General features: G+C 40.7%; 1 protein-coding gene across 1 annotated transcript; it reads left to right on the top strand.

The window, feature by feature from the left end:
* The first annotated feature begins 1652 nt into the window (after nucleotides 1-1652).
* CAVIN4 (caveolae associated protein 4) lies at nucleotides 1653-15766 on the top strand. Its single transcript, XM_059815756.1, has 2 exons — nucleotides 1653-2063; nucleotides 15110-15766. The coding sequence occupies exons 1-2, from the start codon at nucleotides 1653-1655 to the stop codon at nucleotides 15764-15766; spliced, it is 1068 nt and encodes a 355-aa protein (XP_059671739.1).

Below are 15766 nucleotides of genomic sequence, written 5' to 3'. Positions count from 1 at the left end.
CTTAGTGATTTTTATACCTACATTGACCATGTGATGTACATTTTTATTATATCTTTTTTTAAAGAATGGAAATATTTATTTCAGAGGCCTTATTTTTGAACATTTTTAGTGTAACAATGTTGGTCTGTATTCTGAAAGCATCAGCTCTAACAGCTATGGACTGTTTTAGTAACTTTACTTTTATGTTTTTGAATATAGTAGTTTGTTTTCTGTATCTGTATCACATGGTTATATAATAGACTTGTGCTTTATTCATGGAATGTAATATTTTTGGGAACACAGATTTATTCCACCAATGGTTGTAGATTAAAAAAAAAAAACCCAAGCCAACAAAAAAGTCCACATTACCTAGCAAACAAGGCATGAACTACAGGTAAAAATGTTTACAGCTTACTTTTCTTATGAGAAACTAGAAAACACTGTGTTTAAATACCGTAGATATTTAAATGTTTTTGGAAGTTAGTAACTGATTTTTTAGACACTGCCTATCGCATGAACCGTGAAGCTGTGTGCTGTGTGTAGTTGTAACATATTTATAAAACACGTGGGCTGGGTCTAAGCACTGCCATCTTCATAAATAATTCCAACAATTTATTTTTAAAGAGGAAAATTATAAATTTCATAATTTGGGAAGTTACCTGGTAGAGCAGATGGCACAGGTCCAAAAGAAGTAGGTCTTAGTAGAATTAGGTATTGTAAAAATTGGTGTTGAATAATTGAACGCAAATAATTGGAATAAAGCCTACTTTATCACTGTTAAAGTTGTTTTAATACTTCTTAAACTTTTTTAAAGAGAATACATCTTTTAACACCTACAATATGGATTGTATAGTGTTTGTGATTAAAATAAAAAAAAATAATAAAAGTGAATGAATTACTAGCGCTCTTGTATAGAGTATTTTCAAGAGCTAAAGAAGTCCATCCAAATTAGTCTGCTGGTCATAGCTATATTAATAGACTGTTAGTTGTCATTTGAAAGATCCCGAGATAAGGTGTGAATAGGATGTGTTTTAACATGTAGTTTAGGCTTTCAAAATTTTGCATGTAGGATTTAATAATTTGTTCAATAAAAAAAAAATGCTTTCAACATTTTGAACTGGAAAAGCATGTCACAATACAACGTTTTCACTATATTGCCTCTGGTTTAGTGTGTTTATTTGTTACCCCATGTGGTAATTGCAACAAGCTGAAGACCTGAAGTTGTTTTGCTGGAAAAAACAACCACCGCGTTCATTTTCCTGACCGCTCTTTGAATTCCCGTGGAGGAAAGCACTCCAATAACACAAAAACAAAAGTAGATCGTTAAAAATATGCAAGTTTGCTTTCCTACTTAATTAGTAAGTTACTTAACTTTCCTGGATTAACACTAATAACTTCACCAGTACAGAAGCGTGACCCTTTGAATGTATGTTCCTTTCCAGACTTTGCTTCCTAATTTTAGGGGTTTCATGTTGCTGAAAGTATCTGAACAATCATGTGTGGGTATTTTGTAGTCAGAAGTATTTGACCAAGCTCCAGGAGCAGCATTTCACGCCCTACTTTGAGCATCGCCAGAGCCAGCTGTCGCCCTGGGTCCTTGCAGCAGCGCCAGTATCGTTCTGGCAGGATCACCGAAACTTCGCCTCCCACCGACCCAGCCGAAGGCAGGCAAAATGGATCGCCATGAAATCACCTCGGAGGCTGACAAAACCCACCAAAATCGTCTCTCCAGTGTCACCGAGGAGGAAGAGGAACAAGATCCAGCTTACACGATTGTGACAGTCCTGGACAAAGTGGCCAACATTGTGGACAGCGTGCAGGCGAGCCAGAAAAGGATAGAGGAGAGGCACAGGGAGATGGAAAACGCCATCAAGACCATACAGATTGACATGTTAAAGCTTGCCCAGGCTCACGGCAATACAGGCTACATGGTGAACAAGTTACTGGAGAAAACCCGCAAAGTCAGCTCCACTGTGAAGGAGGTGCGGGCACGTGTGGAGAGGCAGAGCGCCAGCGTGCGGAAGGTGGAAGTCAAACAAGAGGAGATGCTAAGAAAAAACAAATTCCGGGTCGTAATCTATCAGGTAACCTCAAACCTAATTTCTCGTAGCGCTGTCGTTGTGCCACCTCCTTGGTGGCTGCTGGTAGCTGTCGGTTAATGAACCAAAAGATGCAGTCTGTCCAACATGAGAGTTATTTTATGCTTTCTTTAACATTGAGTTGTGCTCCGCAGTGCCTTTCAGCATGAACCTACTGACGGCAGCACACATGGTCTATTATTAGTGTTGGTAGGTTTCTGAGCCAGTCATGTAAGATTAACTGCAGATCAGCAAGGACTATTTGTTGCCTCTCCGAAAGGTAATATGAGGCTGGCCCTGTAAATCTTGTCATACAAACCGTGCCTGACATTCATCCGTGTTATTTTTTTCACCATATTAGGTAGAAGTCCAAATAGCAAAAGTGTTTGCAGGCTCCCTGGAATACAGACTTTCTTCTAACGCTAATTTCAAAACATATGGTTTATTTAACTTGCAGGATTACCCAGGCTTTCATAGTGCTGACAAATCGGGGCTTTTTTTCATTGTCTCAGTCTATAGCAGTACATGCACAAACTAAAGCTCAGACCCTCAAACCCTTCATGACAGCAAATAGTCCCTTGCATTCTCTACTCTGGAAATGGTTTAACACAGCACTGTTCCTCCAATCATATTGGGCAAGCAAATCATACATTTTCTTTCATTGACCTCATTCTAGGATGTTCATTGTTCTTATAAATAATTGTGTTTGAAGAGACGTTTCATGAAATGCCATGGTCTCGCTTACATCCATACAAACAGTTGCTAGTGAGTGCTGTGAAACCCATTTGTTTAATGGCCTGATCCTGCATTTGCTGAAACTTCCCAGTTCCCCACGTCAATAGAGAGTGAGAGTGTTTGATCTCTTGCCAGAAGCATAGTTGCTCCTTCATACCAGCAAGTCGCCAAAGCTTCTCTCAAATGAGTCATATTTACCATTAGGCATTCTTGAAAATACTAGCCCTCGTGAGTTACACAACGCACCCCCATCGCCCAGCCTCACACCCTGGTCTTGCATCTGTTTGTACATAAATAACATTGCTTGCAATGAATGAAGCCGTGTATTTCACCGAGTATATTCACTACCGTATACAGCTGACAAATTCTTCTGCATAATCTAGCTTTCTTAACTACTTCATTTTCTACTACTGGGAAAAAATAGCTAGGAAAAAAAACAATGGTAAAAGCTGAAGGTAGGAAGTGTTACCTCTTTAATGTTATGTCAGTACCATACGCAGCGAAATTGTGCCTCCCAGATTTTCTGACTGAATGACTTTACTATGGGTGTTCAGCAGAAAGCATGGGCACAATTTGGCCTATTATTACAATTATTGCAAGCTGCACCATCGTGATGGAATAGAAAGCAGGCGCTTTCGCTTTTTCCTTGCAAATTGTTTCCCAGCTAAAGGTAACTTACGTCCCTGACTCCCCTGGTTAATAGCGTAATGCCATTTCATTGATGGGCCTTTACCATAATGATTGCAGCAGAATCAATGCTGCTTTGAAAATATTTATCCTTAAAACAGTATTCATAACATAATGTAAATTTTTCTCCTAGCAAGACATAAGTTGTTGCTTATTTAAAAATGTAGTAAAATATGGTGAAAATGGATTTACACACAGCTATAAAGAACAGCTGTTGCTATTTTCAGGTATTTCATACAAAAGGTGGCTCTCACGATGCATACTTTCCCTAAGAATCGCTCTCAGCAGGAGTTTCTGAACTCTCTGCTCGTTTTGCCGGACAAGAATGACCTGCACCCTGTTCTGTCTGTTTAATTCTTAGGTGGTACTTTTCAGGAAGGGAAATAGTCTTTTTGACTGCTGTCTTTCTAGCTTCCTCTTCCTACAGTAGTTGAGAACTGCCAGCCTTTTGTAAGGTAGATTGAAGAAGCTTTTCCCTTTTGCACAGAGGAAGAGAAGATATGCTGATCCCTCTAGGATCCAACATTTAACACTTTTCTGGAGGATAACTGCATTGCTTCACAAAAACTGAAACGTGGTAGGTAGCCAAGAGTGTGGTGAAGCTTTAAGGCACAGGTACACTTGTGAAAGTCTCTTTCACACAAGTGCAGTGATTTTCACACTGTTGATTTACACCAGTGTAGGTATACTGCTGGAGTGCCAAGACCTGAATGACTGAAGCTTGGCCACGATGAGTGTGAGTCTGGTAATAGCCACAGACTCAGCATACTCCCTTCAGTATATTTTACAAATGGGTATAACCAAGTTGTTTACTTGTTGGTTTTGAGTGACAGCTCATCTGTAGTGACATTTTTTTCTGATGAACCATTTGGGACATTGTGATAGAGCCAATGATCTGAGTGTAGCTGGCATTGAATGCCTACTTGGGTGAGCGCATGTGGGTTTTAGTTTTAACTTTTGCCAGAACATCAGCATATGAGGAAAAGGGAAACACCAATTAAATGCTAAAGTTTTTCTTTCAAGTGGGTAGCTTTGATCTTATCATTGATAGAAGGAGTAGGCAGGTTGGCCAGAGGAGATTGTCCCAGGAGACCTCAGCCATGATGACAAGAGTTGGCAACATCCTTGCATTAAAAAGGGACAAAGTGATCATCCATGAGCGTAATGATTAGGGAAATTGAGAGCATTCATTTTTAAAAGACCATGTGTTTGAGGAGAAGATTTGGTAGCAGGCAGTTCTCTTCCCCAGGCTGATTGCATGATTAAAAATGCCAGGTTACCTCAGAGTTTCTAGTGAGGTCTTGGACCCTGGAGTGCTATGTGTCCTAAGGGTGTAGTAGGGAATGCAAAGTACATTATAGGTTGTGCAGGTCACTGCTCACTTCTGTTCAGGTTAGTCTGAATAACCGGCTGTGAGAGCTATCATTTCTCTGCAGTCAAAGAACATCTGAAAATTTAACTCATTCTGGCTAAATTATTCAGAAATTAAAGGAGATTTTTTTTTTACCCCCAGTCCTGAAAGGACTTGTCTCATTTGCTTTTCTGCATATTCTGCAAGTCCTTCTTTGAATGTGAGCATGCAGGCACCAGAAAGTCCATGCTACAGTTACTGGGCTCTTTTCTGTTGTTACTTTGTGTAAGCTCCATAAACAAGTAATGACTTCCTTGAAGGGACACATGCATTTGTTTCACTCACTGCTGTCTGATATTTCAAATTAGCGGACAGTCACAGTGGACATGTCAGAAACCAAGTAAGGTTATGGCTTGACTGGCCTACACAGTCATGTTACAACTGATTTGTTTGCCCTGCGATTGCTCCACTGCACACATGAGGAGAGGCTAGCAGAAACAGCCTTCTGTATGCCACTCATATTATGCATAAATAAATTAAAATATAAGTGGCTCTTTCTGGCCACTGTCCTTCTGCAGCATAATGATTTGGACAATAAAAATGGTGAGATCGAGATGGGGACAATAATCTTAAAATCTGAAGTGGAAGCACTTCCATCCAAAGTGGCAGTGAAAGTCAGGGTGTCACAGGCTCAAGAGATGAGGTTGCAAACACGGACTCTGAAAGACCTGGTGCATGAACTCACTGTCCATCGGCACAGTTTTAATTACAGCTATTCTGAGAAAAACCTGTGAGAGTAACCGTGACGTGAAAGACAGCAAATATAATACTTCTATTTAAAAGAAGACAAAGTAAATGATCTGAACCACTGCCATTCATCTGATATCATTCAGGCATAAGAATGGCAGGCTCAGAAGGGGCTCTGCAGAGCAGAATCATTAGTACCATGGAGTTAAATAGCTCACCAAGAGCAGATTGTGCTAGGTAACTCATATTTGATCATTTTTCTGTTTCACAGAAACATGAGGGGTCTTATCCTTTCTCATATTTATGTACCTGATATCTTACCTCATAACAGATAATCTGGAAAAACAACAGATGACAGTGGATTGTGTTGAAATGGGAAGTGAGGCTTGTGATGGGTTTCTAAAAAGGTTTGCTTCTAAGGCTGTCAATTGTGTAATATTTTCATTAAAGATCTTGGCAGAGAAAAAGGTGTGGATACTAGTAAAATGTGCTCAAAATGAGGAGCTATCAGTCCAGAGAAAGAAATACAGACAAGAAACCAAATCGTCTTTAGAGCTAGAGTAATGCTAATCTAAGTGTACACAGTGTCAATTGCTGTACTTAGCAGAAGCCCTTATTGTTAGTTTGTCTTCTGAGGCCCCATGGTTTGGAAAGGACAGAAAATTAATGTGTTAATTAATAATGTGTTAATTGCTCACAAGATGACTGAGAGCCCACTTGATGCTGTGCCTCTTAAAAAAGTGAAATGTGGGCATGAAAGGCTTCAGGCAAGGTATTTCCAGAAGTGACAGAGAGATGCCCAGTGCCCTTGTCCAAAGCACTTCAGAGCCCACCTGGACTACCATGTATAGCTCTGATCAACCCTGTTGAAGTAAGTTGTGTTCAAACTGAACAGGTTTGGAAAACGGCTTCCAGGCCAATCAGAGCAATGGGTAGGTCCTGGTACATGAGAGGAGACCAGGAGGTCCTCTCTTGGTGTAGTCCAGCAAGAAAAGAGGCTAGGAGAGGTTGTGGCTGTCATTTATACATACGTTGGGGCATGGACGAGGAGTCCAGTAAAGACTGTTGGCAAAAAGATGAAATGGGTGTAAACTGTCCATGAGTCATCTCAGGTCAGAAACCAGAAATGGGTTCTTAGTCCTGGAGACACGAGGGTCTGGACAAAGCCTTCTGCTAGAACCCATGGGGAGAGAAGAAAACCTAAATTGCTATTAAAGTGGAGTCTGAAATCTTAATGGAAAAAAAGATGGTGGAGGTTGGCTAGCTGTGACAGCAGAGCACTGGCCTCAGACACAAAGGCCTCAGCAGCCCAGCGACACAGGGCCTTTGTTGGAGTCTTGTGGCATAAACCTTATAAATATTTTTACAGCTGGGACAGGTAATTGCCTTCGCTGAGATTACAGAGAATAAAAGAAACCCAACGGTTGTGTCAGAGAGTGTAGCAAGAGTCCTTTGTTTGCAGTGTCAAGCCCGGTCCTTCAGCCCAAAGGGCTGAGCTGGCCCCGTGCTGTGCAGCCAACCGCTGGCGGAGCGGCAGAGCCAGCGCAGGCAAGTACTGCAGGCAGCCAAGATGACCATAAATTACCCGTGATTTTTAGGAAAAAATCAACCACTTTCAACCAGCTAAAGGAAAAGTGGTATTTCTAGGGACGTGTTCAAAAGGAAAGAGGAGAAAGGGAAATAATAACAAACAGTAAAAAGCAGCTGTTGGGCCATTTCTGTGTTCCTAAAATGAAATAGATTGCATATTTCACAGGGCTGTGTTCATAGCAGATTATAAACTTGATGCTACACCAGTAGATTATAAACTTGATGCTACATCATTTGATCTGGTGTAACTGTGATGATCCTCACACAGGACAGGCAGTCATCTTCTCAGGGCTGCCATTGATTTTTCTCCACCTATTAACGTTGAGTGGTGGAAACAACTTATCTTAATTTACATTTGCGCTGGATGCAGTTGTTCAGGGCTTTGCTTGTGGTTGGCCTGCAAGCTAGCAGAAGAGCACAGCTACATCATGAGCCTCCTGTGTCGTGCCTCTCCCCCACGGTCCTAGAGGCTGCCTGGAGTGACTTATCGACGGGAGCTGTGCCTGGCTGCTGTGGGCACACACGTGTCTTCAGCGACACACCTCATGCCTGAGGCCCAGATTCAGGAATGGACTTGGCTCTGGGGACATGCAGTTGGGCTTTATATTCTCAGCACTACTGAAGATAGCTGAATCTTGTGATTATTCCTTTACCACAGGACTAAAGTTGATCAGAACAGCACAGGCACAGATGTGAGGAATATGGGAAGTCAGAATTTGGGACAGGATTCATCTTGCCAGGCATTAGACATCAGTAATGCAAACGTTTGTACATCTGGCCTGTGGACTCCCTTCAAGTGAGCAGAGAGAAATGTATGGAGCCTGATTCACCTGACCTGTTGTAGACATCTGTTTCTGGGTACAGTTTCTACCTGTTCTTTCTAAGTACCTGTTATTCAACTCCATTGAGTTGAAAGGGTGTCCAGAAGCGAGTTCATATGGAGACATGGTTGCTTGGGCAGATGTGTTCTGCAACTCCTGATGCCTGGCTGGGTTTCACTTGAACTTGAGAGCACTTCCCTGCTCTAGCTAGCTTGCAAAAGCAGTCACCTTGAGAGGAATGACTGAATGAAAATATTACCAAAAGTATTTTTTTGTCTTATCACATCTTGTGATCACTCTTTCTCCTCCACTGACAAAGGGTTGGTATCTACAGATAAATTGGAAGTGAGAAATGTCACCAGTTTGCAAACCTGCAGACTGACCTGCAGAGCTAGTCCCTAGGCTAGCTCCATAAATCAATAGCAAAGTGAAGTTAAGCATAAAGCTTAAATTTTCCCCTGGAGCTGCAGTAGTCCTTTTTATGCAGCATGCGGTGGCCTGGAGCCAAGGGCTTCTCCGAGTGATGTGGTATAACTGGATACCGCTTGCTTGTTGTCTGTAGCTTGCTGCAGTCAGATAATGAGAGAATGAGCTAGGTTTCTTTATAGTCATTGTCTACTCCTGGTTAAATTAATGAATTTCTGTCAGAATTTAAAGAAAAGGGATGTGTATTAGGATTCACAAAAGAGAAATTAGGGGGGCTGACTGTTCTGGCCAGGCTGCTTTTTCATTTTGTAAAAATAATTCTAAATACAAGCAACAGCACTTGGCCATAAAGTCTTACATGCTGAAGTGTTTATTCTCTATTTATTTGATAAAATCCCTTAGGTGCCCTTTTAAAATAATCCTACTTCTCTCTCATCTGAGCAGCTTTTTGGCCTGATGGCAGAGATTTTGAAATGGCATATTTGCAGAAAAAATAAAGGGATCGCTTGAGATTTATAAAGCTTCACTCTTAACTGTTAGACTATGAGTAAAAGGACTGAATGATTTGTACATGGTTATTCATCAGCTGTTTCATATTGATTTAGAGAGCAATTTCAAGGAGATGTTTTAGTGATTTACCTCGGCCACTGGTTTGAATAACAAATCATCCATTTAACATGCAAATTTTGAGGATTTTTTTTAAACATTGTGGCGATGCAGTTTCCTGCCCATATGCTGCCACATTTGCATCACCAGTTGTCATAGACATGGCCACAGCACCAAACCAGGCACTCGGTGGCCTGCGACCATTTTGCTGCTTCTTGCTCTGCTTCAGAATTGTCAGGTGATCACCAGTCCCATCTGTGCCTATGTTAATCATCACCTGCACCTTCCCTGTCACACATCCCAAGGCTGAAAGATCATCTGCCATGACCTTTTCCCTGTGCAACACAATGACTCTAAATTATAGAGTTTCATCTGTCTCTCCTCCCATCTTTTGCTGTGAGCAGTTTCTTCAGGAGCATTTTGAGTCTTGATTTTATATATATAAAAAATATATTACTTTTTTTATATATATATATAAAATTTCATTATTTGTTTGGTCATTTTGTCTTTCTCTGCTATTGTTTTTTGTCTTTCTCTGCTATTGTCTATTGTATTTTAAAAAGTTTTGTTCTGCTAAAGTTTTAATTGAAATTAGAAAATAGTTGGGAGCATATTTACACATAAGATAATGTATTATCTTTTTTTCTCCTTGCTGACTCTAGAAGTCCAGTCTGGGCTTTGAAATACAAACCTGCAAAAAACCATGAAAGGACAAGGGGAGTAAAGCTCTTGTACTCGCCATGTCCATTAAAATGCCCTTATATCCCATTATTTTTTATTTTTAAATGAAATTATAATAAAATTATTACAGAAATAATCATTAGAAGTGTTAATGTACTTAAAGCCTAAGTATTGTTGTACACTGACACTATGTCACTGCTTCATCTAGTGAAACCAGCGAACTCTAAATTAACAACACACCTTTTCTTAATGAAAATAATACCATTGCTGCTATTAATTATTGACCCCATCTGTGCTTGCAAAGAGAAGGAGTGGAGATTCAGCTAACAAGTTTGTGAGGGAATTTTTTTAATAACATTTTTCCCTTTGCACAGCCTCACTGACCCCACTGAAGGCATGACATTCCTCTTCCAGCAGCCCCCTTCGCTTATTTGCTCCTTAGTTCGGGAACAAGGGAGACAGGTGCTATTAGAGCTGACCTGATCTTGGCCAGGACACAAGTGCAGCAAAATACCTGAGACATTGCTAAACAATTTGCTCTGCCATTTCCCTTCTTTCCCTGCCCAGAGATGGGAAGATGAGAAGAGCCTGACTGTGCAGGCATGGTTATCAAGTAGGCAGTCTCTCTTCCCCCGCAGTTTTCAATTATCTGAGCATTGCCACCTCGAGACTCTCATACTGTTGATTAGGGGCATTGCCACATTTAAGATTATTTACCCATTGTTTTAAGGTTTCTGTGAGATGAAAAAGAGTCTGCACCTTACGCTTTGTGTAGTTTAAGGAGCAGGTGCGTTAGTCTTCCTTCATAAACACCTTGTTAGAGCCTATGGAAGAAAAATGCTACTGATGCCTGCCTTGAGATCAGGAGATGCCGGCAGTGCCTGCAAACTGGTCAGCACCCTCAGGCATGGGTGCAGCACAGCCAGAATTTTGGCAGCCAATGAAAATTTTGTGATGCGAAAAGCCTGTATCCCTTTGAAAATTTTCTAATTGTGAATTAAATTGAAATGGGAGCAAAGGGAGAAAATGACAATGATGGAGTCAGATTTTCTTGGAAACCCAGTGTTAGAAACATCTGGGTTTCAACAGTCACTGTCCCCAGAGCCATCCATTCAAATCAATGCCATGCTGGCCATCTTTGTCAAAGGTGATGTTTACTCATCTGTTTACTTTGTATTCAGTCAGGCCCTTAACAACTCAAGCTTCTTTGGCTAGGCATATTTCAGAAATTAAATACTAAAAAGGTAGGAAAAGTGAAAAGTTCAGGTTTAAAATGCTTTTTTAGCAAGCTTACTGTGCCAGGGGCATCGCCAGCCACTCCTGAATTGTACGATTGTTCTGTTAGGATGTTATACCTTTAAGTTTTGTTTGTTAAAGTTGTTTCTTAAGCAGTGGATCTAACTAACCTTACAGTTTTGTGGCCTCTGTATTTCTCTGCCTGCCCGGCTGAACTGCAAAGGTCTCCAGGCTTTCCCCTTATCATTGTGGCCAATGTTTTCAGTCCCTCGTCTGCTACCACAGAACCTGAAGCCTTTCTCCTTCCAGACCTCATTTCCTTCAACACACATGATTTTTCCAGAATATTTCCAGTTTCAACAATGCAATATCTAATCTGACTCCTTTCTCCCCTCTCCCCTCTTACACCCATTCATAACATACACCCCCTCTTCTCAGCACCCCTGTCACCCACCAAAAATGTCGGGTCAAGATATACAAGCCAGGTACCTGAGCCATGGCATGTTTGCTCAGGACAGATGTCAGCTGGGAGGACAGACAGAATGACTCACAACACAGCCAGCTCCTCAGCAGAGAGATTATTTCTTCATGTCTGAGATCAGCTCTGTTCTCAAATTGGTGGGAAATGCCCAAATGTTTACGTGTTAGTGGAAAGGCTATGTAAGGGTGAGAAGGTGGGAGCTGCATAATGCGAACGTATATGCTACACTTCTTGTACAAAAACAAGTCAACTTCCGAATCAACCACCTACATGACTGATTTCCCGACTTTTTTCTTGGAGGAGAAGGAAAAAATTGTTTTGTTTTGAAAGGTCCAGGTCTATTTTCAGTGTGTTGAGTGGTAGACTAACTTTTCAGGAGCTTATGGCCAATGGGCATACCAGGACCAGTGTGAGTACCCTCTGCAGGGTGCACCCTCTCCAGGTGCTCCATCTAGGAAGAGAGAAGAAAGGGAAGGGGAATGCTCAGCTTTCACAGATTTGTTTCTTCGTTTCTGGTTCTGGCGAGTGCATTTCTGGTTTTTGCCAGTAGGCAGGGCAAACAGAGTACATGTCCTTCGTATTAACCAGTAGACAGACCATATGACTGCACTCCTCTTTCCTCAAGAAATCAGGTTAAAAATACCCAACTCTTTGATATCACCTTGTACTGTGAAATAATCTTCTGTCCTCGTTTTGTTTGAGCACTTACAAATTTAGCTTAAAGATCCTCCCTTACCTCCTGTGAGGTGGTAGTGGCAGATAAGAGCTCTTCCTAGCAAAATGCTTAAGTAGATTTTTAACTAAAAGCTTACAAGTAGCACCACCGATTGCTCAACTCTTTCTCACCCTCTAAGAAGACCGGGCAGCCAGCCCTGCCATTTCCAGTCCCATTTGCCTTCAAGCCAAGAACAAAGCTGTCACCCAGTTTAGGGCTTTGTCCTGTGCAACTGAAATCAGTAGGTGTTTTGTCTTTGCTTTTAGTGAGTCTATAAATGAGCTGGTAGCTATATGCTTTGACCCCATCAATTTCCCACCTGGTGCTAAAACTTAACATTCCTGCTTTAGGAAGGATAAGCTCCTATCTTCTCTCTATCCCACTGATATCTAGTTAAAGAAGAAATGGTGAAGGGCAGGAGAAAGAAAGGAAGCAGATGAAAAAGCTATCTTCCTGAGCCTAAATAATTGTGCTTTTATTATGAACCTCCCTAACACACTAGCCAGTTTCACTAATACTTCCACTTTGGTAACATCTTCCATCCAGAAATCTTGAGAGCAGATAGAAACACACACTAATTTTTAGCTTTGCTACATGTGATTCCACAAGATGTGTGCAGAAACCAAGGAGAAAGAGAAAATGAGAGATTTGGCAAAGATCATTCTCAGAGTCTGTAGCAGAACGAAAAACGTTCCTCAGGACCTGCAGCTCGAGCTTCTGTGTCTTGCCTACAAGGCCTTCATCTTGCATGTTATTGTTCATAAGTCTTAATTCTAACACATGTATGAAAGTTAAAGTGCTCTCTTCTTTAGCTAGTAGACTATAAAGCTAAATACAATAAATCTGGCAAACAATTGATAAAAAGTACGGAAAATCTGTTCTTCCAAAGGAAGACAGCCTACGTATTGCAGAGAAAATAGTCTCTCTGCCGTCTTTCTTTTTAAAAAGTAAACTTCATATGAACAGCATACCATATTCATCACATTATATTCATTTCTGTATGTACTGAAATTTCAGAATAGTCATTCTGGAAACATTTTTGTTACCATTTCAGCTGAAGGAGTGGGCTATAATTTACAAACTTTGAGGAACTATTATCCAGCTGTGTTTTAGTTCATTTTCAGAAAAGAAGGGATTATGTTTATATATAGAAGTCTTTATATAATTAAAGTTAATTTGCACATGTTAATGAAGATGATTATTGGCAAAGCATTGTAGTTTTGTTCCTGCTGATTTTAACAGATGAGTTGAACAACATTCTGCTGTAATCAATGCAACATAATTCATCCCTATTTTTTCTAAGCATTAACAACTATTTTACTAGAGGGTTTTTAATGAAGCCAAGGCATGATGACAGACTCTTAAGTGGGCTTTATCTGCCAAATAGCTTAATGTATTTTATTTTACATATTGCTAGTACTCTGTAAAATAACATTAAACATGACTTGCTGCTAATGAGTCACTGTGGAAAATGACAGACATCTTTTTGGCCGGAAATCAGTTCACAGAAAAATATTCAGTAAGACCGACCCATTCTTCATGGGTTCACAACTTCTAATATCTCTCCTACTGTCTGCATTAAGGTAATAATACTAAGGATAGAGCCCAGACACTATCATGCCTCAGAAATCACCTAAAGTAGTTACTACTAACGGGAAAGAGCTTACAGAAGTTTTATATAGCTGTTGTACCTGTCTGTGCCCTAAAGAGCTGCTCTTCTTGGGAGAAGAGCACATGCACATGCACATAAATAGCTAGCAGGGAAAAAGGGGCTGGCATTGTCCATCTCATAAAACTAACTCCTTCAGGTTATGGGTTTTCTACTCTGCATACATTAGTACTTCTAGTCAGAAGTGACTCACTGACACTGAGCCACAAATTTATAATGTCCACACAGACAGCAGTCTTCAGATCAGGGGATCAGCTCTCTTAGGAGATTCTCTCTGTTCAGATAAATCCTTCCATTGCCACAAGCCTTTTGCCTTTTTTTGCACATCTTTAACCACTAAGTGATTCTCGGTAAATTGTTTGTTTACTGTGGACAGCTTTTGTAAGTCTTCTGTGTATCTTCAAGCTTTGAGCCTCTAGCAGTCTTTCTTTGTAGGGGCTATATACATTCTTAGTACTAAGATATTAGGATAGTCATCACTTCCAAACATACACTTAATACGTGTCATATGTATAATATACATATCTAATACTGCATGCTCATACAGGTTACCAAACTCACCATAGGAGATAGAGGTGCTTGCTCTGGGTCATTCATATTTCTCCAGATAGAACAAGCCAAGTTCATCTCAGTAATGGTGCACGTGCTGTGTGAATTACATGGAATTGGGTTTAGCGAATAACATCTCATTCCTTTACTGACTTTGACCCCGTGTGGAGCCAGCACATGTAAGTTAACATGTTGGGATTCATCCCCTTCTGGGCAGCAACAGAAATGTTTGCTAAGTTCCAATTAGTCAAAAATGTGCAATTGTCTTTGTGACAGCAAAGGGCTGCAGCTACCGGTATCACTGAGGCACTCGTTCAGAAGAGTGTACAGCTGACACAAGCACAAGACCCTATTTTGTCTACAGGATGTCTACTTTTATCGGTGAGGAATAACCAATTGGATCTAGGTCCAATCTCTGAGAAGCAGATCAGATTCAAAAAAACCCATGAACTAGACAAATCTCAGAAAACCATTAGGGGCCAGTAAACAAAGGACCATGGCATTCCTTAGTTTCAACTAGAACCACACTGACAAGAAATCTTTAACCAGTTATGATGTCTTTACAGAACTTGGCAAACATTTCTTCTGCTGTTTGTATTCTGTATAGATCACATACAATGGTACAAGCCTACCTTACTTTGACACAGTATTGTATTTCAGTTAGCATTAATTAACTACAAACCAACAAACAAAATCCTTGAATTACCATCCTTGTAAAACACACTTACTGGAAGATGACTCTGTGCTTTCATTCACAGGAGGAAACTGAGTGTCCTTCCTCTCTCTCTGTTATCAAAGAAAGGACAGCAGGTGAAACTCTAGAGGACGATTTCTTCCCACCTGATGATCTGTCTTCTGATGAAGAATATTATATCGAAGAAAGCAAAGCAACCCAGTTCAAGAAATCAGGCATGAGGCGCATAGATGATATCAAAAAGGCATTTTCAAGGGAAAATATCCAAAAGACGAGACAAAATTTTGGCAAGAAGGTAAACAGGCTTCGAACTAGAATAGTGACCCCTGAGAGGAGAGAGAGGATCAGGCAGTCAGGAGAGAGACTGAAACAATCTGGGATAAGGATCAAGAAAACCATTTCACAAGCTGCCCCAGTGAAGGAGACATTCAAAATCCATAAAAAAAATAAAGAACGAACAGGAGCTGAAGGTCAGGAGGGGATCCAGGAAGCCGGTGTGCACATCGCCTCTGAGCTCGCAGCAGCAGAGCCCTTCACTGAAGAAATCTCTTACACAGAAGTTATCACTAAGGTAAAGAAAGACAAGAATAGTGCAACAAAAGGTGCTTCCCAGTCAACTGAAAAAGGAGTGACAATCCCGGAAGTTGTTCTTAAGCAGGAAGGAAAAGAAGGAGGAGGACGTGATGATGTCCCTTTGCTAGACTTAAAGCAATCAGCATAA

Source organism: Gavia stellata, chromosome 3 (assembly GCF_030936135.1).
Source record: "Gavia stellata isolate bGavSte3 chromosome 3, bGavSte3.hap2, whole genome shotgun sequence".
Taxonomy (NCBI): domain Eukaryota; kingdom Metazoa; phylum Chordata; class Aves; order Gaviiformes; family Gaviidae; genus Gavia; species Gavia stellata.
Note: the sequence above shows the minus strand (reverse complement) of the source record. Positions and strands in the feature narration are given on the sequence as shown.

Excerpts from the sequence above, each read along its gene's own strand:
- CAVIN4 (XM_059815756.1), top strand. The coding sequence starts at position 1,653 with ATGGATCGCCATGAAATCACCTCGGAGGCTGACAAAACCCACCAAAAT. Across the intron at positions 2,064-15,109 it reads TCCGGGTCGTAATCTATCAG|GAGGAAACTGAGTGTCCTTC; the intron begins GTAACCTCAAAC and ends TTTCATTCACAG.